This window comes from Sus scrofa, chromosome 6 (assembly GCF_054392235.1).
Source record: "Sus scrofa isolate SSC_HxYL_T2T_F1_AM1 chromosome 6, Sscrofa_HxYL_maternal_Yorkshire_Landrace_v2.0, whole genome shotgun sequence".
Taxonomy (NCBI): Eukaryota; Metazoa; Chordata; class Mammalia; order Artiodactyla; family Suidae; genus Sus; species Sus scrofa.
Genome location: NC_139388.1, coordinates 54970858 through 54998220, shown reverse-complemented (window position 1 = coordinate 54998220; position 27363 = coordinate 54970858). Strand labels below are relative to the sequence as shown.

General features: G+C 41.3%; 1 protein-coding gene across 1 annotated transcript in view; it reads left to right on the top strand.

Moving 5' to 3' along the window:
* The first annotated feature begins 2461 nt into the window (after positions 1 to 2461).
* Positions 2462 to 27363, top strand: part of ZNF112 (zinc finger protein 112) — a 29266-nt gene continuing 4364 nt past the window's right edge. The window contains 4 exon segments of the mRNA NM_001435282.1: positions 2462 to 2516; positions 9528 to 9575; positions 12954 to 13080; positions 17950 to 18033. Coding sequence (NP_001422211.1) covers positions 9561 to 9575; positions 12954 to 13080; positions 17950 to 18033 — 226 coding nt within the window. The 5' untranslated portion in view covers positions 2462 to 2516; positions 9528 to 9560.

Below are 27363 nucleotides of genomic sequence, written 5' to 3'. Positions count from 1 at the left end.
CAAAATAAATCTAGGCTTTAACCTCTAGTTCACAGAAAATATCAAAGTTTCTAACAATAAATGCCAGATCAAAAAAGACATCAGATGCAAAAGAATTTGTTTGTAGGACAGAAACAGACTCAAAGACTTCAAGGTCAAACTTAGGGTTATCAAAGGTGAAACCATGGAGAGGGCGGGATAAATTGGAAGAATGAGATTGACACATGCACACTACTATATATAGGGTAGATAACTAACGGGAGCCTACTGTATAGCATAGGGAGAGCTATTCAATGTTCTGTAATAACCTATATGGGAAAAAATAGATCTATGTATGTATATAACTGATTCACTTTGCTGTAGACCTAAAATTACTGAGACATTGTAAATCAACTGTACCCCAATTTAAAAAGTTTTTTAAAAATACCATCAGGAGTTCCCATTGTGGCTCATTGGTAACAAACGCGACTACTATCCATGAGGATTCGGGTTTCATCCTTGGCCTTGCTCAGTGGGTTAAGGACCCAGCACTGCTGTGAGCTGTGGTTTAGTTTGTAGACTCGGCTCAGCTCGGATCTGGCGTGGCTGCGGCTGTGATGAAGGACAGCAGCTATAACTCCAATTTGACTCCCAACACGAGAACTTCCGTATGATGTGCGTGCGGCCCTAAAAAGATAAAAACAGAAACCATTTTTAAAAAGCCATCAGACAAACCCAGGATATAAGCAGTCCTATATGACAACTGACCTAGTTAGTTCAGTAGGTGAAGGACATAAAAAAAGAGGAAGGGAAGCCATTCTAGATTACAAAAGTCTCAAGTGACATAGCATCATATAGAGTAATGTACCAGCATAAAGGGAAATAATATGTATTTCTTCCCCACGAGAAGAATGGGCGATTAAACTCTCTCCTCTCTTTTTTTTTTTCTTTCTTTATTCTGCTAGTTTTATGGATTAGGCCATTACCTCATCCTCTGACCTCCCTGGATCACCATGTCCTCCCTAAGACATCTTATGGTGTTTACGATATCAAGAGCAGGGTTCAAATATGTGATATGATACTAGAAGCAAAAAAAAAAAAAAAATTCAAGATTTTATAAAGGATTTATCCCTTCCCATATTATAATGCTTTGTCTGTATCAATACAGCTCCCTCCTTTTGTCTTAGGACTCACATTTCATAATCAGCAATTAAAGCCAAGAATATGTGGAAAACATATGCTGCTGCTTTTTTTTTTTTTTTTTTTTTTTTTTTTTTGTCTTTTTGCTATTTCTTTGGCCACTCCTGCGGCATATGGAGGTTCCCAGGCTAGGGGTCAAATCGGAGCTGTAGCCGCCGGCCTACACCAGAGCCGCAGCAACGTGGGATCCGAGCCGCGTCTGCGATCTACACCACAGCTCACGGCAACGCCGGATCGCTAACCCACTGAGCAAGGGCAGGGACCGAACCCGCAACCTCATGGTTCCTAGTCGGATTCGTTAACCACTGCGCCATGATGGGAACTCCGTGCTGCTGCTTTTTGTCCTGGTCAGTGGTTGCATCTGTTTCTTGTGTATTCTTAGCATCCATGTCCATTCATCACAGAGCGAACAGCTCAGGGAAGGTAGCAGCATCAGAGTTCTAGGTGCATTCACGCCCATGTAGAATAAAAAAAGGCAATCCGGTCTAAGTAAGGTTGAGATCCTGTACTCCTTACATTCAGTGCCCAATGTAGGTCAACGAAATTTCCTCTTAGTATTGCATTTTTTTGCCTACAAATCGCTTTCTTTATATCATTTATTCCCTTCTCCCACGTTCCCTCCTTTCCTTCCTTCCCTTTTTTTTTTTTTTTTTTTTTTATTTCCCACATTCCTAACTTATCTGGTTTCTAGGGGTATTTTTTTGGGATAGGTAGGTGGGTAGGTAAATAGTATGCTTTGGTGGAGTTTGCTTTGTTTTTGGCATGTTTGACAGAAAAAAAATTTTAGAAAAAAAGCAAAGGGGAGGCCGAACTCGACTAACAGCATAGAGTTAATTTATTCTGAGTCTCCTAAAGAGAATATCGACTATTCAATTGTTGACTACCCGAAAGAAAAAGCGCAATCTTGCGGAAAGGGCTGCCGGGAAGGAGATTCGGGAATTGCAGTTCAGAAGATGCACAAGATCAGAAACAATTACGCTCTAGAAAAGCTCTTTTAGTGCATAGTCGGCTGGAGAAAATACATAAATGCATAGTAGACCGCTCTATCTTTGGAAGCATTTCAGCTCCAGGAAGGCGGGAATTGCGGAATTCTTTCAGGACGGCGAGGCTGTGAAGTAGAATCCACACTCTCAGCACAGCAGCCGGAACTTCCGCCCTGGGAAGGCGACGAAGTGCCTGGGAATTTCGGGAAGTGTAGTCCGGCAACACTGTAGTTGGATAACTTCCGCTACAGAAAGCTGAGGCCGTGTCCCTGCTCCCGTCGGGAATTCTGGGAAGCGTAGTCCGGGGGATTTGTGTAGGCAGAGTCACTTCCGGTCCAGGTACGCGAGGCCGCGGCCTTCATTCCTCTCGGAAAGGTGAGTCTCCCACAGCTTTGCAGAGCCCCTCTCCTCGTGTCCACACTGGCCGTTCTTGGGTTTGTTGTGGGCCACTAGCGACCCTGCCCTCGACCTTGGACAAAGAATCCGCTGGCAGCGAAGGGCAGAATTGGCGCTCCCTTTGAATGAGCCTTCTGGAGCGCGGGGCTGTGGGTGCATCCCCGGTTTAGGGGCCCAGGCCAGAGCCGTAAATCGCTGGGATTGAGGGTCTTCTGGGTTCTGTACTTTCCCAACCCTTTACCCGACCACCAGCTCTAGCTGCCGCTTCCCACCGGTATAATATTAGGCGAGTATGTCAGTGTCTCTGCTTCTTTTGCTCTTCTTTAAAGTTGGTATAAGTGTCTACCTAATAGGGCTAGTCTGAGAATGTGCAGGAAAAGAATCAGAGGCTGGTTTGTGAGCAAAAATAAGTCTCTTGTTACTAGTATCTTTAAACTTCTTGAGAAGTAAGTGCTTAGTTCCCCAAAAACGTCTTTGAGCCCGGGATGGGGTCAGAGCTCCTGCCTCAGTGTCCCTGGCCTTTCTCTGATCCCTGAAGAAGGCGTGGCTGTATCTGGTTTTCTAATCATTTTTTGAATTTTTTTTTGGAAAGGGTCGCTCCTGGCTGTGGTCTGGGACGTCCACTGTAATTTATGTCGGAGCGCAAATGAAGTTCTGATTTTGCTCAGCCTCCGTTCTTTTCCCTGTGTCAACTTTAAAAAATGCACAACATGAGAATTGTGAGTTAAGTTTTATTTGAGGGCAAAATGAGGACTATAGCCTGGGAGGCAGCATTTCAGAGAGCTCAGAAAAACTGCCCCAAAGAGGTAGGATGGAGGGTCGGTATATATGTGATTTTGATGAAGGGGGAGATACGTGCAACCAAGGACACATTTGCAGAAGGCTGCTGCTAGTCTCGAGGAGCAGATGTCTCCTTGAAGGGTTTGAGTGCTTTTCTAGATGCAAGAATTGGGCTCATCAAATCTTCTCCTGAAAACATCCATCTGAAGACCTGGTCTGCCAGTTTTCCCAGGGCACCGAGTGCCTCACTCCTGATCTCCACCGTGAAGACTCTCAGGGGATGTCGAGGGTCTGCAGCTGCAGCAGCTCATGATTCAATCCACGCAGAGACTGATAGCAAGTGCCGATCTCCGGTTCACACCTGCCTTGACTTGGAAAAGGCTGCAGCAAGGAGGGAACGACCCTTTGGCTCCAGGCAGCAGAGCCTCACCTGAGCAGGACTTAGCATCCTTCTTCCTCTTTTGTCATCTTATACGCATCTTGTGTGCAATTCTTCTGCTTTCCAAGATGCCCTGATATTTGTTGAACAAATGTAGGAAGGGATGGGGAATTCATGGCTATGAGTAATAATGATGATATTTCACCATTTAGTTGAAATACTCTAGGGGTTTTACATGAATGAGCGCAAGAGCCCTCTGGAAGCTGGGGATACTGTTATTCCCATGATAAAGATGAGGAGACTGAGACACAGAGAGCATAGGTCATTTATTCTAGGTCACACAGCTACTTAGAGGCCTAAGTAGGATTTGAATTTAGGTAGTTTCAATCTTCTGCCTTAATTCTTACTGTGTTTAGTGTCAGGTTGAAAAGGCATGTTTGGGTTTTTTGTAGAGGGCCATGAAAGCTTTGGGTTTTGTTTTTGTTTTAATGACCGCACCCACTAACTATGGAAGTTCCCAGGCCAACGATTGAATCTGAGCCATAACTTCCAGCTACACTTGAGCAACACCAGGTCCTTTATAACCCTGGGATCCTGTACCTCCGCAGCCTCCCTTGCCACTGCAGTCAGATTCTTAACCCACTGTGCTACGGTGGGAACTCCAGAGCTTTGAGTTGTTGATGGGAGTGGTTTTTTTCAGTCATCTGCAAATTAACTGTATTTTATTTGAGATAATATTATACTTCATACTCTGGTTACAGAAATAATGCATGTTGTAGAGAATAAAGAACATGTATGATGTATTAAAAAAAACCATAATTACCCATAACCACATGATGTAGAGATAACAGTATTAATATTTTAATGTTTTCCATTCTGTAGAATTATTTTTGGATTTTTACTTAAGTTTTTCAAAATAGGCATCATGCATTTTATTTTCCCCTTATATTATTACTGTGGAAATTTATAAACATAGCCGAATGTAATGAAATAATGCACTTCTGTAGAACTGTCACCCCAGTTCAACCCTTGTAAACATTTGCCAGTCTTTTATCAAAAAACATACCCTCACTTACAATGTTAGTTTTTTTTTTGTTTTGTTTTTTTTTTTGCTGCACCCGCAGCATATGGAAGTTCCTGGGCTGGGGGTCAAACTTACACCTCAGCAATGACCCAAGCCGCAGCAGAGGCAACTCAGAATCCTTAACCCGCACGCCACAACTCCTCCCCTCCATTTTTTGTTCATTTGTTTGAGTGTTTTAAAGCAAGGCCCCAACATTGAATCCATATGATAGTGATTGATTTATTGTCATAAATGCCAAGAAATGACTTGTCGTACATTGTTTGTATCCAAGACCAAGAAAGGGAGATATTAGCAGCTACTCTGAGGATTTTATTTTGCAGCTTGGAGAATGGCACACACTTGAGAAAACGAGGATATGAGAGCACTGCACCCTGAAGAGGGATGGTGATGGGTCTTGTTTTTCCATATACAGTTTGACTTACTCTTGTCTTGGTGCTCTTTGTGTCCTATCGCTCTCTTTCTGTACACTGGAAGTTCTTCTTTTGCTGGGACCATAGCATATTTTTCTCTGTGCGCCCAACACAGTGCAAAATTGGCAAGGGTTTTTGTGGTAAGAGTAGCTACTTGACAGACTTCTGGCATCAAGGTTTGCAGTGCAGATTTCCTGAAATTGGAATTAGGTAGCCAAACAGAATAGAAGTAACCTATGGAGATAATTCCTTAATCTCCTTTAATGTTAGTGAGCTGTGGAATCCATTATCTGTTTCAGATTATTGAAAAGCTTATAAGCAACTATTTTCATGCTCTAAAACAAGTTTCCTAAGAGACACACTGATAGAAATGATAATAACTAATATTAATAGATTATATTTTATGACTAGGCAGTGTTTCCAGTGATTTACATACGTTAACTTCTCATAACAAATCTATCATTACCCTCATTTGACAGATAAGAAGCAGGTTTTAAAAACAAAATCCATGATCAGGAGTCGTGGCTCAGCAGTTAACAAACCTGGCTAGTATCCAAGAGGATGCAGGTTCGATCTCTGGCCTTGCCCAGTAGGTGAAGGATCCCGAGTTGCCATGAGCTGTGGCGTAGGTGGCAGACGTGGCTTGGATCCTGCGTCGCTGTGGCTGTGAGGTAGGCCGGTGGCTACAGTTCTGATTGGACCCCTAGCCTGGGAGCCCCCATAGGCGGCAGGTTCAGCTCTAAAAAGACAACAAATAAAAATAAAAAATAATTATCAAACAGTAAAATTGACTTTTTTTCCTTTTGTCAGTACAGTTCTGTTAGTTTTACCACAGATAGATTTATATAATCATGATCATCATCAGATACAGAGCAGTTCCGCAACCACTATAACCCTCATTTAAATGGATTCATATCTTGCATAGCCTTTTAAGGCTGGGTTCTTTCCCTCAGCATAATGCCTTTGACATTCATCCAAGGTGTATGTGTCAGTACTTCACATTTGTTTTTAATATTGCTTAATATTACTTTTATGGATTTACCACAGCTTATCCATTCATCTGTTGAGGAATATTTGGAATGTTTATCGTTTTTGGCAATTATGAATAAGCTACTATAAATATTAGCATACAAGATTTCGTGCTTATTTCTCTAGAATTCGTAACCAAGAATGAGATTGTTGGTCCTATGGAATATGTATTGTTTAACTTTATAAGAAGCAGGCACACTCTTCTCCAAGGAACATATCTGCCATTTTGCATCCCCACGAACTTGACCCATGAGCATTCCAGTTGCTCCACACCTTTGGCAGCACTTAGCAGTGTATTTTATTTATTTATTTATTTATTATTTTATTTTATTTTTTGTCTTTTTGCCTTTTCTAGGGACAGGAAAGGTCGTGTGTGTTTTTTGTCTTTTTTTCAGGGCCACACCTGTGGAGGTTCCCAGGCTAGGGGTCTAATCGGAGCTGTAGCTGCCGACCTACACCACAGCCACAGCAACACGGGATCCAAGCCGCATCTGCGACCTATACCACAGCTCACAGCAGGCCAGGGATCAAACCTGCAACCTCATGGTTCCTAGTCCAATTCGTTAGTCACTGAGCCACAACGGGAACTCCTGTATTTTATTTTTAAATTTTAGCCATGATAGTAGGCATGTGTTGGTATTTTGTTTTGACTTTAATTTACATTTCCCTAATGACTAGATAACTAGTTCAACAGATATGTCTTTTCTTCAGTTTGTTTTTCATCTTTGCTAAAGTTTGTTTATATGCATGGCCCAGTTTTAAACTAGGTAATTGGGTTGTGTTTTCCTCATTGTTGATTTTTGAGAGTCATTCATATATTCTAGATCAAGTCCTTTGTCAGATAAGCGATTCACAAATATTTCTTCTCAGCCTATAGCTTGTCTTTTCATTCTCTTAACAGTGTCTTTTGCAGAGCAAAAGTTTTAAATTTTGATGAAGTCTGATTCATCAGTAGTTTCTTCTATGATTTGTGCTTTTCATGTCTAAGAACTGCACCGAACTCCAGGTCATGAAGGTTTTCTCTTATGTTTTTTTTCTAGAAGTGATGACGTCTGCTCTTTCACTCTGAATATTGGTAACTTTTGTTATCTCTCTTTTATTTTTTTACCATTCTTGCTAGAGGTTTTGTTATGGTTAAAAAACTACTTTCAGTTTCATTGATTTTCTCTCTTACACATCTACTTTCAGTTTTATTAATTTCTACTTTTACCTTTATTATTTCCCTTCTTTTGCTTGACTTGGGTTTATTTTAGTTCTATTTTCTAGTATCTTAAATGTACCTTATATGTTTCTTCTAAGAAGTGGAGCAAATCGCAAACAGAATGAACTCAGAGCAGTCTGAGCCCAGGCACATCATAATTAAACTGCTGAAAACTGAAGACAGAGAAAGAAACTAGAAAGCAGGATTTCCCGTCAGGACTCAGTGGAAACGAATCCAACTAGGAACCATGAGGTCGAGGGTTCGATCCCTGGCCTCACTCAGTGGGTTAAGGATCCGGCGTTGCTGTGAGCCATGGTGTAGGTCACAGATGTGGCTCAGATCTGATGTTGCTGAGGCTGTGGCATAGGCTAGCAGCTGTAGCTCTGATTCAACCCCTAGCCTGGAAACCTCCATATGCTGCAGGTGTGGCCCTTAAAAAAAAAAGAAAGAAAGAAAGAAAGAAAGAAAAAACTAGAAAGCCACCAGAAAAATGTAATGTGTTATCTTTATGCTCTAGTTGTCTTACACTGCACGTATGTACTTGTGGCCTACACCAGAGCCACAGCAGTGCAGGGTCTAAGCCGCATGTGCTGCCTACATCACAGCTCACTGCAGTGCCAGATCCTTAACCCACTGATTGAACCTGCATCTTTGTGGATACTAGTCAGATTTGTTTCTGCAGGGCCACAACAGGAACTCCCTACCAATTCCTTTTAGAGCTCCGTAAGAATTCCTAAGTCATCTGAGAATATCTTTATTTCACCTCATTCCCGAATCTTTTCCTGAACTATACCCTCAGTATACAATTCTGCTTCGACAGTTCTTTTCGTGCGCTACTTTAGAAGTATTATGCCACTTCCTTCTGCCCCCATGGTTTCTAATAAGAGATCTGGATTCATGGGAATCCAGGTAATGCATTGTTTTTCCCCAGCTGCTTTCAAGCAGCATTATCACCTGGGAGCTCCATGTAAAAGCAGATCCTTGAATCCAGCCCCAAACCAATTTATTTAGAATTTGGAGGGGATGGGACCAAGGATCTTCCTTTTACGGGGAACCTCAGGTGACCATCGTGCACTTTAAGGCTGTGCAGGTGCTTGTTCAACAACCTCATTGAATTTTTTTTAGCATTTATTGTTTAACCTACATACGATAGAATTAGTGTACAATTCTGTGAGGCTTGGCAGTTGCATGACATTAGCAGTTTGAGTGGGGATGGCGATCTTCCTTGTTTTAACCTCTAACAGCAATGGGAATTTATCAAGTAGCTTGACATAACTTGTGAGTCAAACAAAATTCGTTGGCAATGAAGTGACTTTACTAAGAATAAGGGCTGTTGTCCCCTTTTACTTTTAGGTTGAATAAGAAACGTCATGAAGTCTGAAGCTAAAGCTAATTTCCCAAACCATTCCGTATGGGATAATCGTGGTGGAGGGCAGCGTTTCTCACTCAGAGACCCTGAGATTTAACATCACAATATTATATGCGGAATCTAGAATATGGCCCAAATGAACCTTTCTACAAACAGAAACAGACTCACAGACACAGAGGCTGACTTGTAGTTACCAAGGGAAAGGGGGAGGGAGTGGGAGGGACTGGGAGTTTGGGGTTCGTAGATGCAGACTCCTGTGTTTAGATTGGATAGACAACAAGCTCCTCCGTACAGCACAGGGAGCTCTGCCTAATCTCCCGGGATAGGTCATGATGGAAAAGAACATAGAAGGGAAAGTGTGTGTATACGTGTGTGTGTGTAACTGAGTCGCTTTGCGGAACAACAGACATTGGCCCAACATTGTAAATCAACTATACTTTAATTTTTAAGAAATAAAATAAATATCACAATAACACTCTACTCTGCCCCGGATCAGAATGCGTACCTGGGGGGCCTCGATGTGAGAGAGGACTCTTGGGCTTAGTGGTGTAGGCTGTCCTACACACGTGGGCATCCTGCCAGGATAGCCTAGGGGCAGCTGGACCCCAGCTCGCACCCTGCCTGTGAAGGTGTGTGTGGCTGCATCTGTCTGGGAGAAGGGACACTTTTTTATGATCAGCATGGAGATGCGTTTCCCTTTCTCTCATGGCTTCGTTCTTACCTTTTGTGCCTTTTTAGGTTTCTGCCTTTCCCCAGGTAAAGGAGGAGAAGATGATCAATTTCCAGGTGAGTCAGGTTTTTATTTTTGTCACATGACTGTTTGCTTAACTTCTCAGTAAGTGGACATCTTTTTTCTCTTCCTTGCCGAGAGTAAAGGATGACATCAGACATTGAATTTCATTTATGTGCCGTGCGTGCTCTTTTGTTTCATTTTTTAAAAATTTACTTTGAGTTTTTATTGTTTTATTTCACAAATAATAGTGTAAAAGAGAATAGAAATTTTTAAAATGGGAGGAAAACACATATTACTGCCCTTCTTCCCTGGTCATTTTACATGGGCATTCATAACTGTACTTGCAATAGTCGATATAATTTTGAATTGTTTTTTTCCCTTAAAATTATACAACTTAATTTTTGTCATCCATTATTTCAGTGAACTCTTATACACCACCCTCCCTGTTTTTTTTAACTGTTCCTCATTCATAAGCTTTTAAATTCTTGAATTCTTGCAGTTATTATTGTACAACAGTATCAGTTTCTCTACATCCAAACTTTACTGAAAAGCACTTCTGAGAGTATTCTAATATTATTTGTCCTTATGTTCTAGAATCTCGAAATTAAAAAAAATTTTTTTTTTCCTAAGTGATACCTCACATACTATGTAAAAAGAATACCTGAAAGGTAGTTCTGCCTAACAGTATCATGTTGAAGGTAAACTCCAAAAAAAAAGTGTTAGCTCTTTTCATACAAAAAGAGCTAGATTCTTTCTTTCCAGGGCCTGAAAACTTTCTTTTTATGTGTCTGTGTATGCCTTTGAGCGTTACACCATTCACGAATTAATTTATTAGAGCATTGGAGTTCCAGTCGTGGTGCAGCAGAAACAAATCCAGCTAGCATCCATGAAGATGGAGGTTTGATCCCTGGCCTCACTCAGTGGGTTGGGGATCTGGTGTTGCTGTGAGCTGTGGTGTAGGTCATAGACACGGCTTGGATCTGTCATGGCTGTGACTGTGGCCTAGGCCAGCAGCTGTAGCTCCGATTCGACTCCTAGCCTGGGAACGTCCATGTGCTGCAGGTGCAGCCCTAAAACAAACAAACAAACAAAAAAAAAACTATGAGAGCATTGTATGTAGTTTTAAAAATTTTAGTCATACTATAATACAGGCACTTTCCATCTGTCACTTTATTCACTGCTGTGAAAGGGACTTCGAATCATGTGTCACTACTGTGGCACAGGTTCTATTCCTGGCTGGAGAACTTCTGCATGCCACAGGCACAGCAAAAAAAAAAGAGATAAGAGGTTTATATAATTTCAAGTCCTGTTCAAGTTCCTACAGTAAACAAGTCCTGGCCAACTCTAAAACCTTTGCTTTCTGGATCAAGAGTATCAGGCATACCATTTGGGTGGAAAGAAAGGCAAAAAACCCCAGCCAACCAAACAAACAAAAAAAAAACCCCAAAATACACCAAATCAGAGTTTTCATTCAGAGACCAAGAACTGAGGTGGTGATGTTTGGAGCCCCAGCCAGAACACATGCTATGTTGAACAGGTCTTCATATAGAAAATTTTAATTTCCCTAAAGCAAAAAAAATTAAAAGGTTAATATCCAGAAAGAAAGAAAAATCTGTACAGCATACTTGGGAGAAAAGGCCTTAATGTCCCCATGAATGAATATTATTACAAAACAAGAAATAGAGATGACCAGCACACACATGAAAAGAAAATGACCAATGACCTTCATTATTAATCGCCTTTTTTTTGGTTTTTTTTTTTTTTTTGCCTTTTCGTGGGCCGCTCCTATGGCATATGGAGGTTCCCAGGCCAGGGGTCTAATCAGAGCTGTAGCCACTGGTCTACGCCAGAGCCACAACAACCCGAGTCTGCGACCTACACCACAGCTCACAGCAACGCTGGATCCTTAACCCACTGAACAAGGCCGGGGATTGAACTGGCCACCTCATGGTTCCTAGTCGGATTCATTAAACACTGAGCCACGACAGGAACTCTACTAATCAACTTTTTTTTAAGTTTTATTGAGGAATAGTTAATTTACAAGGTTGTGATAATTTCTGCTGTACACAAAGTGACCCAGTCAGTCATACATATACACATATCCATTCTCTCTCAGATTCTTTTCACAGAATACTGGGTATTACTAATCAACTTTGTAAAAATTTTTTGAAATAACTAGTTTTTACTTCCCAAATTGATGTCTTAGTTTTTGTTTGTTTGTTTGTATGTTTGTTTAAAGTATTTGCATCCATTGTTGGCCAGGGTATAGAGGTTTAGGGATTTATACTTTTCTTTGAAGAATAAGTTTGGAGTTGCTGTTGTGATGAGAAGCTGACTCCAGTGGCTCAGGTCACTGCAGTGCTTGGGTCGCTATGGGTTCAGTCCCCTGGCCCAGGCTAAGGATCCCGTGTTGCCACAACTGGGCCGTAGGTCACAGCTATGGCTTGGATGCAGTATCCGGCCGAGGAACTTCCATGTGCTGTGGGCGTAGCCATAAATAAAAAATTTAAAAAAGAGAAGTTAGAAAAATATTTTTGAAGGAAATGCCTGCCATTATGGTTTCAAAACTCGAAAGTTTATTATTCTTCAACTTTACCATTTCTACTTTTTGAAATTTATTTTAAGGAGGTAACAGACAGACTTCTAAGGACTAGGGTCCATAGGAATAGATTTTTTTCAACATTGTTTATAATTGATAATCTAAAACTGAGTAAGCATGCATTATTTCGACCAGTTCACTGTATTCTCAATCATCAGTTCCTTGAGTTACTGTGCAGCCCTGAAGTGGGATGACAGAGCTGATGACAATAATAATAGTTGTGAACATTTACTGGGTACTGTGTGCCAGCACGTTCCTCAGTGCTTCACCTAAAGTCACTCATTGTATTACCAGCACCCTAGCATGCAGTTGTCAGCCTGCAAGCGAAGACAGGATGAGCAGTGGGTCCAGGGTCCCCCTGCAGAGCCTTCTGATGTGAACACGGGCAGTCAGGCTGCAGAGATGGGCTCGCAGCACAGCACCGTAACTGCCGCAGTCTCTAGATGAGCACGGAGGCTGAGCTGCATGCTGAACAGGAAGGGTGACTCATGTCCTGTAAGTTTGGCACCTTAAGCAGCGTAGGTGTGTAAAAAGGGAAAACAGACTCTATCACATGCTGTTGGAACTGAAGCTTTTCTGGCAACTCATGATGTGACAGAGTTCCAGGGACTTGCCTTGTTGGGGGTACTGACAAAAGGCAGTGATTGAAAGTGCAAGGGTTTCTTTTCCTGCAGCCCTTTCGGTGGATGGAATTGGCCAGGTAGAAGGCAAACAGAAGGCAGCTCCTTGAGTTTGCTTCTGTCCCTCAGAATCCAGAACAGCGTCCCATCCTTACCCCTTGCTCAGTGCTGCCCCTCTTCCATAAGCAGAGTCTGTGTGTTTGGTGTTGTAGGAGGCAGTGACCTTCAAGGACGTGGCCGTGACCTTCACCGAGGAGGAGCTGGGGCTGCTGGACTCCACCCAGAGGAAGCTGTACCGGGACGTGATGCTGGAGAACTTCCGGAACCTACTCTTAGTAGGTGAGGACGGGTGCCCTGTGACTTGGTGTCCGCCCCTGGGGTGTCTTTGTGTGCGCAGTTGTTTGATGCTCTGGGATTCCTGAAATCATTCTCTGAGCTTGGGCACCTGTGAGTCCTAATAATCTCTGTGCAAGAGACAAGGTATTTCCAATGTTTCTGTCCAGGAAAAAAAAAAAATCTATCCTTTGAACTGTAAACGGTCAGATTGTGACCATTGGTTTGTCATGAAATCAGTTCAGTGAGTCGCTCCAGCTTTTTCGAAGCTTCTGCAGGCTGCCAGTTGCTGTAGCTGTTTATTAACGTGATTTCTCAGAGGTGTTTTGTGTTTTGCTTTAACAATGTATTTGTAGATAACTTCAAATTTACAGAAAATTTTTACTGATCGAAAAGTAAAAGTATACAACAAGGACATCCGTATACCTTTTACCTAGATTCACTGATAGTGACCTTTTACCCCATTAACTTTATCATTTATGTGCATATTCTTTCCATAAATATTTATGTATAAATAGGAACATTTATACTGATTATTTTTTTCTTAACCATTTGAGCGTAATTTACATACACCAGAGCCTTTTAAATACTGTAAATACTTGTGTAAATGAAGAGTTCAGGAGTCCTCTGGACAACAGTTGCAAAGCTTGGGGATCCCTGAGCCTTAATTTGGTCGGAGGACTCTCAGGACTCACCAAACGCTGGTATACTGACAGCCACACTATTACATGGACAGGCTATAGAATAAATCAGCCAAGGGAAGAGGTGCCTGGGGCAGAGTCCAGGGGAACAACAGCCCAGACTCCCAGTTGTTTTCTCCCGGGGGGTGGGGGACAGCACTCACTCTCCCCATCAGTGATGGCCGACAGTGTACGCCCAGTATTGCCCACCAGGGAGGCTCCCACAAACCTTGGTGTCCAGAGCTGTAATTGCAGCTTGATCATATAGGTATGGCTGGACATCCCTGTGGCTGACCTTGTTTCCAGCCCCCCTGGAAATTAAGCTGATAAACGTGGCCCAAAGGCTCCACCATAAATCACATTTTTAAACTCTGGTGACGCCCAAAGCCTCCAGGTAAAAAAAGACACTCTTTTTTGCGGCGGCGGCGGGGGTGGGGGGGGGGCTTTTTAGGGCCACACCTGCGATGTGTAGAAGTTCCTGGGCTAGGGGTTGAATCAGAGCTGCAGCTGCCAGCCTATGCCACAGCCACAGCAACACCAGATCCAAGCCACATCTGTGACCTGTACCACAACTTGTGGCAATGCTGGATCCTTAACCCACTGAGCAAGGCCAGGGGTTGAACCTACATCCTCGTGGGTGCTAGTCAGGTTCACTACCGCTGAGCCACAATGGGAACTCCAAAAAAGACACTCTTATCAGGTAGTATATTATAAGCATGTGGAAATCACATCCCAAGAGCTGAGGGCAAAAGCTTTGGGCACGGTTAATGCTTCACCGAACAGTATATTTTGTAGAAATAGGACTATTCTCTTACATAGCCCCAGTGCAGATATAATACTTTTATCCAATCTATCATTTATGCCCTAATTTTATACAGAGCCAGTTGTGTAACTTAAGGCATATTTCTGTCTCTCCAGAGCAAGATCCAGTCCAGAGTCTAGTCTGGCTGCCAGTGTCTCTTTAGTCTCCTTCAATTTGGAACATTTTCACGGCATTTCTTTGCCTTTTATGACTGTGGCATTTTTAATATTCCCTCCCCCCGTTTTTAATAAAGCATTCCTCATGTTTCCTCATAATTAGATCCAGATGATCCATTCTGGCTGGAACACTGAAGCTGGTGGTGGTGTGTCCTTTCAAGGGCGTCACACCGAGAGGCACACCATCTGTCCCTCATTGGTGATGCTTATTTTTATCACCTAGTCAAGACGTCTCATGTCCCCACTGTAAAATTTTTGTTTTGTTTCCTCTTGCAGTCATAGGGCAACACTTTGTTTTTGTTACTCGGTGAGTTTATTACATTAATAGTTGTACAATGATCATTGTAATCCAGTTTTACAGGATTTCCATCCCACACCCCCAGGGCATCCTCCCACCCCCCAAACTCTCTCCTTCGGAAACCATAAGTTTTCCAAAGTCTGTGAGTCAGTATCTGTTCTGCAAAGAAGTTCATTGTGTCCTTTTTTCAGATTTCACATGTCAGTGATAGCATTTGATGCTGGTGTCTCATCTTCTGACTGACTTCACTTAGCATGGTAATTTCTAGGTCCATCCATGTTGCTAAAAATGCCGGTATTTTGTTCCTTTTAATGGCCGAGTAATATTCCATTGTGTATATGTACCACATCTTCTCTAGCCACTCCTCTGTTGATGTTTGCATGTCTTGGCCATTGCAGATAGTGCTGCAGTGAACATTGGAGTAGATGTGTCTTTTCAAGTCATGGTTTTCTCTGGATAGCTGCCCGGGAGTGGGATTGCTGGATCAAGTGGTAGTTCTATTTTTAGTTTTCTGAGCAATCTCCATACTGTTTTCCACAGTGGGGGCAACACTTTTTTAAGACCACACAAATAAGGAGTTCTGCTGGTGGCACAGTGGGTTAAGGATCCAGTGTTGTCACTGCAGTGGCTCAGGTTACTGCTGTGGCACAGCTTTGATCCCTGGCCTGGAACTTTTGCATGCTGCAGGTGCAGCCCACCCCTGCCCCTGCAAAAAAAAAGACCAAAGGCCACACAAATATTTTCCTATAGACGTGCATACAATGATGCTTCTTGCCTTATCTGTTCTTTACTCTGATTGTTATCAAATGATAATTTTGTTTTTCTTTTCTTTATTTAACAGTTAGCAGTTGGCTTTTTTTTTCTTTTTAGGGCTACACTTGTGGCATATGGGGGTTCCCAGGCTAGGGGTAGGTAGAATCAGAGTTATAGCTGCTGGCTTATAACACAGCCATAGCAACATGGGATCTGAGCCGCATCTGCAACCCACACCACAGCTTACGGCTGGATCCTTAACCCACTGAACCAGGGATTGAACCTGCATCCTCATGGATGCTAGTCAGATTTGTTTCCGCTGAGCCACGATGGAAACTCCAAGCGGTTGGCATACTACAGTGAGCAACCATTTATTTATTTATTATTTGTAGAGACTTGTGAATTCATTTTAAAAAATGGTTTATAATTTATTACTATAATAATTTTCATGCCAAAGTTTCCCAAATCTGGCCCCCTTTAAGCTGATTCCTGGGCCCTTTTAATTTGCTCTGGAATTGTCCATTCTGTTTATTGGAGACTGGTATCTAACATCAAGATCCGGATGCTAGGGATTGTCATTGCCACTGAGGTGTCTTTGTTTCCAGGTCCTGGGGCTCTGAGCTGGGAGGTAGGGGTGTGTCGGTATGTGTACACATGTATTCATACATACACACACATACACGTACATATAACTGTGTATACATATTATAAATATTCCGTTTCATTCAAAATAAGAGAGATGTTTATTCAAATTATACTGAAACACCATTTCTCACCCATGAGAGTAGCAGAAGTTCAAAAACTTAACACTGTTTTTGGGGACCAAGCTGTGGGAAATAAAGCACTTTCATGCATTGAAAGTAGGAATGCAGCATGATACCACCCCAAAGAGAGGCATTTAACCATATCTGATCCTACTCTGGATTTACCCTTTCCCAGCAATTCACTTATAGGGATTTTCCCTGAAGATAAGAAAGGGCAAAAGAGCATTAATAGTATAGTTTGTGTAGGAAAGAAGGGAAAATAGGTAAATATGTGTGTATCTGCCAGTCTTTATAAGAAGAAACATAAGGATTAATTAGGAAATCATGAAGTTAGTTTCTTGGAAGTAGGTGGGAGGTAAAAGTGGAAAGAGGTATTCCAGAGACCCGCACTGGGCTGAATATACCATTTTGTCTAGTTTGGACTATTTTTTTCCTTTCTAGGGCCGCACCTGCAGTGTATTGAAATTCCGGGTTAGGGGTTGAATCACAACTGCAGCTGTAGGCCTGTACTGCAGCTTGCAGCAACCCTGGGTCCCCAACCTCACTGAGTGAGGCCAGGGATCAAACCTGCATCCTCACAGACACTATGTTGAGTTCTTAACCCACGGAGCCATAGCAGGAACTCCTAGTTTGGACTTTTGAGAATATGTTAGTTCAACATATTCTAAAAAGTAAATAAGAATGCAAAGGGATGGTGATCTCAAACTCAAAGAAAAACGAAACCAATGAAGGTAACACCTTACCACGTTGCAGAGAAAAGGAATTCACAGAGAGCTGAGGAACAGAGTATATAACTATATACCCTTAGTTTTAGGTACGAGGAGGGGGATGGGAGAAAGAATTGTGATCCTGAACACTTTTTAGTGGATTCATTTATTGCGATAAGGAAAAAGCAATCCTGAAACTATTTTAGATGCATTACAGGTGCCAAGGCAATTCAGTGAAGAAAGTATAGTATTTTTGACAGATGGTGCTAAAATATTTGGACGTCTATATGCATAAACTTGCTTGCCTTACACCTCCAAAAAATTAATTAAAAATGAATAAGAGACCTAATGTAAAATGCAAAGGTATGAAACTTCTAGAAGGAAACAGGAGAAAATCGTCACGACCTTGGGTTAGGCAAAGAGTTCTTAGGTATGATACCAAAAAACATGATTCAGAAAAGGAAAAAAAAAAATGTTGGGGAGTTCCCTTGTGGTGCAGTGGGTTAAGGACCTAGTGTTGTCACTGCTATGGCTCAGGTTACTGCTGTGGTGCAGTTTTGATCCCTGGCCCAGGAACTTCCACATGCCGTGAACATGGCAAAAAGGAAAAAAATACGTACATGTTGGACTTGGTCAAACTTTAAAACTTATGCTCTCCTTGCCTTTTTTTTTTTTTTTTTTTTTTTTTTTTACAGGGAATCAGCCCTTCAAACCAGAGCTTATATTCCAATTGGAGAGAGAAGAAATGCTTTTGATGTTGGAGACAGAAATCCAGAGAGGTAGGTGTTCGGGTGAAAACCTTCCAGCAGTGACCCAGCCAGAGAGCCCTTCCTAAGACACTGGTCAAAACATCTCAGGCTCTGGTGTCTGTCTCCTCACCCCACCAGCGTTCCGCATTCTGATTCATTCTGCCGCAGCTGCACTGCCCCATTGCTGCTCATCAGACCTGTATAATTATGCTTCTCCTTCAGGTTGCTTGGCTTGCTTTGCTCTTTCCCTTGATCAGGTGAGTCGGTTAATACGTGCACAATCATCACTGCCTTCTGTTCTCCTTGAGGCAGCTAAAAGGGGTAGAATAACTCAGGCTGATGGAGGGATACTCCAGAATGTTGTTCGTCACCTGAGGATTGCCTGTCGTATTCTGACTGTTGAGGTGTCATTGAGTATTCGTAGGTAGGTCGCAGTTATTCCAAAGATTAAGAAGAGCCAGTCGAATGAAGGAAGTACCAAAAATCATCAATGCCAATGTTATAATTGACCCTTCTCATGCAGCAATTTCAAGTGAGACACTCTTGCATTAACTTCCTCATTATTCTATGAGGAAGAATAATTCCCATTATTCCCAAGTGGCCTCTTGACCTAGCCGCAGTTTTTAAAATTTTTTATTCAATTTATTTAAATACAAAACCAAAAATAGTTCACCTATTCCTCCCCAACCCCTGCCTCTTGAAACCAACAGTCTGTTCTTTGTATCTGTGAACTTGTGTGTGTGTGTGTGTGTGTGTGTTAGATCCCACGTATAAGAGAGATTGAGTGGTATTTATCTTTTTCTGTCTGATTTATGCCCTCAAGATCTATCCATATTGTTGCAAATGGCAAGATTCCATTCTTATTTATGGCTGAATAGTGTGTGTGTATCTCATATTTTCTTTATTTCTCCCTGTTGGACACTTAGGTTGTTTCGTCATCTTGACCACTATAAGTAATACCGCAGTGCCCATGGGGGTTCATGTATCTTTTCAAGTTAGTGTTTTCATTTTCTTCAGATAAATGCACAGAAGTAGAATTGCTGAATCATATGGTAGTTCTATTTTTACCTTTTTGAAGAACCTCCATACTGATTTCCATAGTGGCTACACCAACTTACATTCTCACCAGGAGTGTACAAGGGGTCCCTTTTTCCCACATCCCTGCCAGCATTTATTACCAATAGTCTTTTTGATAATAGCCATTCTAACAAGTGGGAGATGATATTGCATTGTGGCTTTGGTTTGCATTTCCCTGATGATAAATGTTTTTTAGCATCTTTTTATGTTGGCTGTTTTTATGTCTTCTTTGGGAAAATGTCTATTCAGATCTTTTGCTCAGTTTTTTTTATTGGATTGTTTATTTTTTGTTTTGATGAGTGAGTTCTTTATTTTGGATATTAGCCCCATTTGCAAATATTTTTTTCCCATTCAGTAGTTTGCCTTTTCATTTTATCATTGGTTTCCTTTGCTTTGCAGAAGCTTTTTAGTTTGATGGTGTCCCATTTGTTTGTTTTTGCTTTTATGGCTTTTGGTTTTGATACTATTATGTTTATCCTTGATTTTGTTAATGTGGTATATCATACGTGCGATTTACAACTGTCAAACCATACTGCATTCCTAGGATAAATCCCACTTGATTGTGGTGTATGGGCCTTTTAATGCATTGTTAAATTCAGTTTGCTAATGTTTTGTTGAGGGTTTTTGCGTCATGTTCATTGGGAATATTGGCCTGTAATTTTCTTTTTGAAGTAGAATTGCCAAGTTGGACATGTATGTGGGTCCAAACATTTTAGTAATGTTTCCTGAGTCCTCAGACTCTGATGTCCAAAGCCATTGTCACAGAGTTCTCTGGTGGCCTAGCAGTTAGGGATCCAGCATTGTCACTGCTGTGGTTTGGGTCACTGCTGTGGCACAGGCTCCATCCCTGGCTTGGGAATTTCTGTATGCCATGGGTCCGACCGACCGACCAACGAACCAAACAGAAACCCAATCTAGATGTCTTTGGATACTAGTGATTTTATTTCTGTGGAATAAATTACCCAGTGACTCAGAGATTCAAAGAGAAAAACTGTCCTCACTTAACTTTAACTTTGGAGTTGTAAGAAAGAGAGACAGAAATACGCCCTATTAACTTTCTTGCAGCCTTTGGGAGCTGATTTAATTGACTTGGGCAAAGAAACCTTTTGTTTTTTTAAAGTTTTTTTATTACGGTTGATTTACAATGTTTTGTCAATTTCTGCTGTATAGTAAAGTGACCCCGTCATACATACATAAACACTCTTTTTTTCACATTATCTTCCATCATATTCTATCACAAGTGATTGGATATAGTTCCCTGTGCTTTACAGCAGGACCTCATTGCTTATCAGTCTAAATGCAATAGTTTACATCTATTAACCTCAAACTCCCAGTCCATCCCACCGCTTCCCCTTGGCAACCACAAGTCTGTTCTCCATGTCTGCGAGTCTGCTTCTGTTCTGTAGACAGGTTCATCTGTGCCACATTTTAGATCCCATGTGTAAGTGATATCATATGACACTTGTCTTTCTTTTTGGTACTTACTTCACTCAGTAAGAGAATCTCTAGATCCATCCATGATACTGCAAATGGTGTGATTTTTTTTTTTTCTTTTTTCTTTTTAGGGCTTCCCTAGCAGCATATGGAGGTTCCCAGACTAGGGTCGAATCAGAGCTGCTGCTGCCAGCCTATACCACAGCCATAGCAATGCAGGATCTGAGCTGCATCTGCAACCTACACCACAGCTCATGGCAATCCACTGAGCAGGGCCAGGGATTGAACCCACAGCCTCATGGTTCCTAGTCAGATTCGTTTGCGCTGCACCACGACTGAAACTCCTGTTTTGTTCTTTTTAGGGCTGAGTAGTATTCCACTGTGTATACATACCACATCTTATCCATTCATCTGTCCATGGACATTTAGGTTGTTTCCAAGTCTTGGCTATTGTGAGTAGTGCTGTAGTGAACACAGGGGTGCTTGTATCTTTTGGAATGAAAATTTTGTACCAGATACATGCCCAGGAGTAGAATTGCTGGATCATACGGTAATTCTGTATTTAGTTTTCTGAGGAACCTCCATGCTTTTTCCATAGTGGTTTTACCAGTTTACATCCCACCAGTGGTGTAGGAGGGTTTCCTTTGCCCTACACCCTCTCTAGCACATGCTATTTGTAGACTTAATGATAGTGTGAGGTGGTACCTCCGTGTAGTTTTGATTTGCATTTCTCTAATAATTAGTGATGTTGAGCATTTTTTCATGTGTCTGTTGGCCATCTATACATCTTCTCTGTAGAAATGTCTGTTTAGGTCTTCTGCCCATTGCTTGTTTTTTTTTGTTTTTTTTGTTTTTTTTTTGCTGTTGAGTTATATGAGTTTGTATATTTTGGAGATTAATCCCTTGTCGGTTGCATTGTTTGCAACTATTTTCTTCCATAGGTTGTCTTTTTTTGTTGTTGTTGTTGTTTTGTTTTTGTTTTTGTTTAATGGTTTCCTTTGCTTTACAAAAGCTTCTAAGTGTGATTAGGTCCCATTTGTTTATTTTTGTTTTTATTTCTATTACCTTGAGAGACTGAGCTGAGAAAATATTTATGGTTGATGTCAGAGAATGTTTTGCCAGTGTTCTCTTCTAGGAGTTTTATGGTATCTTGTCTTAACGTTTAAGTTTTTAAGCCATTTTGAATTTATTTTTGTGTATGGTGTTGAGGGTGTGTTCTAGTTTCATCTATTTACATGCAGCTGTCCATTTTTCCCATTTTGTATTCTTGCCTTTTATGTCAAAGATTAATTGACTCTAGGTGTCTGGGTTTATTTCTGGGTGCTCTATTCTGTTCCATTGGTCCGTATGTCTGTTTTTGTACCAGTACCACACGGAACTGATTACTGTAGCTTTGTAGTATTGTCTGAATTCTGGGAGAGTTATGCCTCCTGCTTGTTTTTTTTTTCCCCTCAGGCTTGCTTGGCAATTCCGTGTCTTTTATGGTTCCATATAAATTTTTGCATTGTTTGTTCTTAGTTCTGTGAAAGATGTCCTGGGTAATTTGATAAGGATCACATTAAATCTGTAGATTGCTTTGGAGAGTATGACCACTTTACAATATTTTTTTTTTTTTTTTTTTTGTCTTTTTGCTATTTCTTGGGCCGCTCCCGCGGCACATGGAAGTTCCCAGGCTAGGGGTCCAATCGGAGCTGTAGCCACCAGCCTACGCCAGAGCCACAGCAACGCAGGATCCGAGCCGCGTCTGCAACCTACACCACAGCTCACGGCAACGCCGGATCGTTAACCCACTGAGCAAGGGCAGGGACCGAACCCGCAACCTCATGGTTCCTAGTCGGATTCGTTAACCACTGCGCCACGATGGGAACTCCCCACTTTACAATATTAATTCTTCCAGTTCAAAAGCGTGGGACATCTTTCCATTTCTTTGAGTCCCCTTTAATTTCCTTGATGAAAGCTTTATAGTTGTGAGTGTATAAGTCTTGCACCTCCTTGGTCAGGTTTATTCCTAGGTAATTTTTCAGAAATGCAATCCATTTCTGAATATTAATCTTGTATCTTGCTACTTTGCTAATTCTGTTGATCAGTCAAGTGGTTTTGTTGAGGAGTCCTTAGGGCTTTCTGTGTATAGTATTGTGTCATCTGCATAGAGTTACTCTTATATACCTCTTCTTTCTAATTTGAATACCTTTTGTTATTCTTTTTTTTTTTTTTTTTTTTTTGTCTTTTTGTCTTTTGTTGTTGTTGTGGTTGTGGTTGTTGCTATTTCTTGGGCCGCTCCCGCGGCATATGGAGGTTCCCAGGCCAGGGGTTGAATCGGAGCTGTAGTCACCGGCCTACGCCAGAGCCACAGCAACGCGGGATCCGAGCCGCGTCTGCAACCTACACCACAGCTCACGGCAACGCCGGATCGTTAACCCACTGAGCAAGGGCAGGGATCGAACCCGCAACCTCATGGTTCCTAGTCGGATTCGTTAACCACTGCGCCACGACGGGAACTCCCTCTTTTTTTTTTTTTTTTTTTTTGTCTGATTGCTGTGGCTGGGACTTCCAATACTGTGTTGAATAAAATTGGTAAGAGTGGGCATCCTTGTTTTGTTCGAGATTTTAGCTGAAAGGCTTTCAACTTTTCTCATTGAATATTATATTGGCTGTGAGTTTGCCATGAATGGCTTTTATTATATTAAGATATGTTCCCTCTAAACCCACTTTGGTAAGAGTTTTTATCACGAATGGGTGTTGGACTTTGTCACACGCTTTTTCTATTGAGATGATCATGTGGTTTTTGACTTTTGTTAATGTGGTGAAGTTGATTGATTTGTGTGTGTTGAAACATTCTTGTGAACTTGGAATGACTCTCGCTTGGCCATGATGTATGATCTTTTATATATGTTGTTGAATTTGGTTGGTTAAAATTTTATTGAGAATTTTTGCATTTATATTCATTAAAGATATTGGCCTGTAGTTTTTGTTTTTTGTTTTTTGTTTTTTGTTTTTTTTTGGTAGTATCTTTGTCTGGTTTTGGTATTAGGGTGATGGTGGCTTCATAGAATGTCTTCGAGAGTGTTCCTTCTTCAGTCTTTTAGAGAAGTTTAAGAAGGATGGATATAAGTTTTTTGTATGTTTGATAGAATTCTTCTGTGAAGCCATCTGGTCATGGACATTTGTTTGTAAGGAGTGTTCTTATTACATGTTCAATTTCATTTCTAGTGAAATTTCATTTCATTTATTGCATATTCAATTTCATTTTATTTGTAGGGAGTGTTTTTATTACATATTCAATTTTGTTTCTGTTTAAATGATCTATTTCTTCTGGATTCCATTTTGGTGGGCTGTATGTCTCTAGAAAGTTGTCCATTGCTTCTAGGTGGTCAAATGGGTTGGCATGTAATTGTTTCTAGTATTCTCTAGTGGTTTTTAGTATTTCTTTAGTATCCATTGAGATTTCTCCTTTTTCATTTCTTACTTTGTTTGTTTGGGTTCTCTTTCTGTTCTTCTTGGTGAGTTTGGCCAGAGGTTTGTCAATTTTGTTTATCCTTTCAAAGAACCAGCTCTTGGGTTCATTGATTTTTTTCTGTTATTTTTTGAATCTTTATTATTGATTTATTCTCTGATATTTACGATTTCCTTCCTTCTGCTGACTTTAGGTTTTATTTGTTCTTTTTTTTTTTTTTCTAATTCTTCTAGGTGGTAGGTTAAGTTGTCAATTTGAGATGTGTCTTTTTTTTTTGCTACTTTTTTTTTTTTTTTTTGTCTTTTTGTCCTTTTAGGGCCGCACCCACAGCATATGGAGGTTCCCAGGCTAGGGGTTGAATCAGAGCTACAGCTGCCGGCCTACACCACAGCTACAGCAACATGGGATCTGAGCCATGTCTGTGACCTACACCAGAGCTCACGGTAATGCCGGATCCTTAACCCACTGAGCACAGCCAGGGATCAAACCTGCGTCCTCATGGATGTTAGTCAAATTCATTTCTGCTGAGCCATGACTGGAGCTCCTTGCAGTATTTTTTAATTTCCCTTTTGATTTCCTGTTGACCCATTGGTTTTTTAGTAGCATGTTGTTTAGTCTCTATGTTGTCAGTTTGTTCTCATTTCTTTTCCTGTGGTTGATTTCTAGTTTCATGCCATTGTGGTCAGAGAAGATACTTAAAATAATTTCTATACTCTTGAATTTGTTGAGGTTAGTTTTGTGTCCCAGCATGTGGTCACTCCTTTAGAATGTTCCATGTGCACTTGAAAAGAATGTATATTCTGACTTTTTTGGATGTGATGTCCTGAAAATATTCAATTAAGTCTAACTGTTCTATTGTGTCATTTAGGGTCTCTGTTGCCTTATTGATTTTCTGTCTAGAGGATCTGTCCACTGATGTGAGTGGGGTGTTAAAATATCCTACTATTATTGTATACCCATCAGTTTTTCCTTTTATGTCTGTTAATATTTATTGTATGTATTTGGCTGCTCCTATATTAGGGGCATATATATTGGCGAGTGTAATATCCTCTTCTTGAAGTGATCCTTTTATCATTAAATAGTGCCCTTTGTCTTTCTTTATGGTCTTTGCTTTAAAGTCTATTTTGTCTGATATAAGTATTGCGACTTCTGCTTTCCTGTCATTTCCATTCTCATGAAATATCTTTTTCCATCCCTTCACTTTCAGTTTATATGTGTACTTTGCCCTAAGATGAGTCTTTTATAGGCAGCATAGTGTAGGCTCTTATTTTTTTTTATCCAGTCTGCTACTTTGTGTCTTTTGAATAGAGCATTCAGTCCATTGACATTTAAGGTAATTTTTTTTGGTCCTTTTGTCTTTTCTAGGGCCACACCTGTGGCATATGGAGGTTCCCAGGCTAGGAGTCCAATTGGAGCTGTAGCCACCGGCCTATGCCACAGCCGCAGCAACTTGGGATCTGAGTCACATCTGTGACCTACACCACAGCTCACAGCAATGCCAGATCCTTAACCCACTGAGTGAGGCCCAGGGATCGAACCTACAACCTCACGGTTCCTAGTTGGATTTGTTAACCACTGCACCACAGTGGAACTCCTTGAGAAATTCTTATGTCAGAAATTATGTCCAGATTTGTATTGAAACATGTGCTTTGTAAGAAATTGGGCTTTGACTAGCAAGCTGCTTTCATATTTTGAAGCTGCCACATCAGTCCCAAAAGATATGACTCTTTTTTTTTTTTTTTTTTTTGGCTTTTTAGGGCCATACCTGGGGCATATGGAAGTTCCCAGGCTAGAGTTAGAATCAGAGATGCAGCTGCCAGCCTACCGCCACAGCCATAGCAACGCAGGATCTGAGCCCCATCTGTGAACTACACCACAGCTCACAGCAACACTGGATCCTTAACCCACTGAGTGAGGCCAGAGATTGAATCCTCATGAACACTAGTCAGGTTTATAACCCACTGAACCACAGTGGGAACTCCCAAAAGACATGACATATTGAACTGTGTCTTTATGGATATACATTGAGTGTTTTTGATGATACCAGAAGTAAACTGTAAGCATTTGTGATTAACTCTAGTCCAAACTGCTCACATATAAGCTATTTACTGTATTTGACATGCTTCTTATTGCATGTCACATCACTTCATCTTTAGGTGACAAAATATTAATGTAGTAACTGAAAAGTTCAGTTTTGAGAAACCAGAGACATCACTAAACATTTTTTTAAAGTACTGGCATGAGTACCTACACTTTAGGTAAAGTGTTACCCTGCAGTCAGTTTACTGCCTCAGAGCCTGAGGCCACACAATCGTCAGTGTGGTCTTTTTTTTTTTTTTTTTAAGTCAGGGTTATGGAGTTCCCACTGTGGTACACAGGGTTAAGAATCTGACTGCAGCAGCTTGAGTTGCTGCAGAGATGTGGGTTCGATCCCTGGCCAGGTGTAGTGGGTTAAGGATCTAGTGTTGCTGCAGTAATGGTGTAGGTTGCAGCTGCAGCTCGGATTCAGTCCCTGACCCAGAAACTTCCATATGTCGTGGGTGAGGCCATTAAAATAATAATAATAATAAAAGTTGTGGTTAGGGTGGGGCTGCAGGTAAGATTTTGTACCAGAAAAACTACACCTTTCAAAGATTATTTGAAAAATAAAAGACATGGCTCATAAGATTCTTGTGACCTTTGCTTTTCCCATCAGCAAGTGGCATCTGAGTGTAGCACCACTTCTCATTCAGCCTTTCAACTTTACAGTAAAACTGCAATCCCCAGTTCCTTTCCTATGAAAAATAACTGACCTATATGTGCCTGTTTAGTTCTGTGAGTGAGAGTGCTTCGGACTCTGACTTGTTCATTCTATGCTTATAGAACAACTCTGTTCCCTAGGAGTGTTGCAGGCAGTGAGGCTAAAGCAGTGGACATAGCAAAGTGCTTGTCCTTGTGGGTAATCCATTCCAGAGTGCAGAGACAGGAATACACAGTAGAGAGGAAGAATTAGTATGTTTGAGGGTAATATTCATGATAGGATTTTAAAAAATCCTTCAGGATCCCATCGTGGCTCGGTAGTGTCCGTGGGAATGGGGGTTCAATCCCTGCCCTCCCTCACTGGGTTAAGGATCCGGTGTTGTTGCCAGCAGCAGCATAGGTCGCAGATGTGGCTTGGATCTGATGTTGCTGTGGTGTAGGCCTGCATCTCCAGCCCTGCATCAGCCCTTAACCCAGGAACTTCCATATGCCACAGGTGGGACTGTAAAAAGAAGAAGAAATCCTCTTCCACTGCTTTTTCTTTTTTTTTCTTCCGGATACTAAAAGAGAATGAACATACCACCAGGTGTTAGGAGAGTGCATGTTATTGTTCAACTCTCTTTACTCCTCAGGGAGTAAGTATATTTCTCACCAGG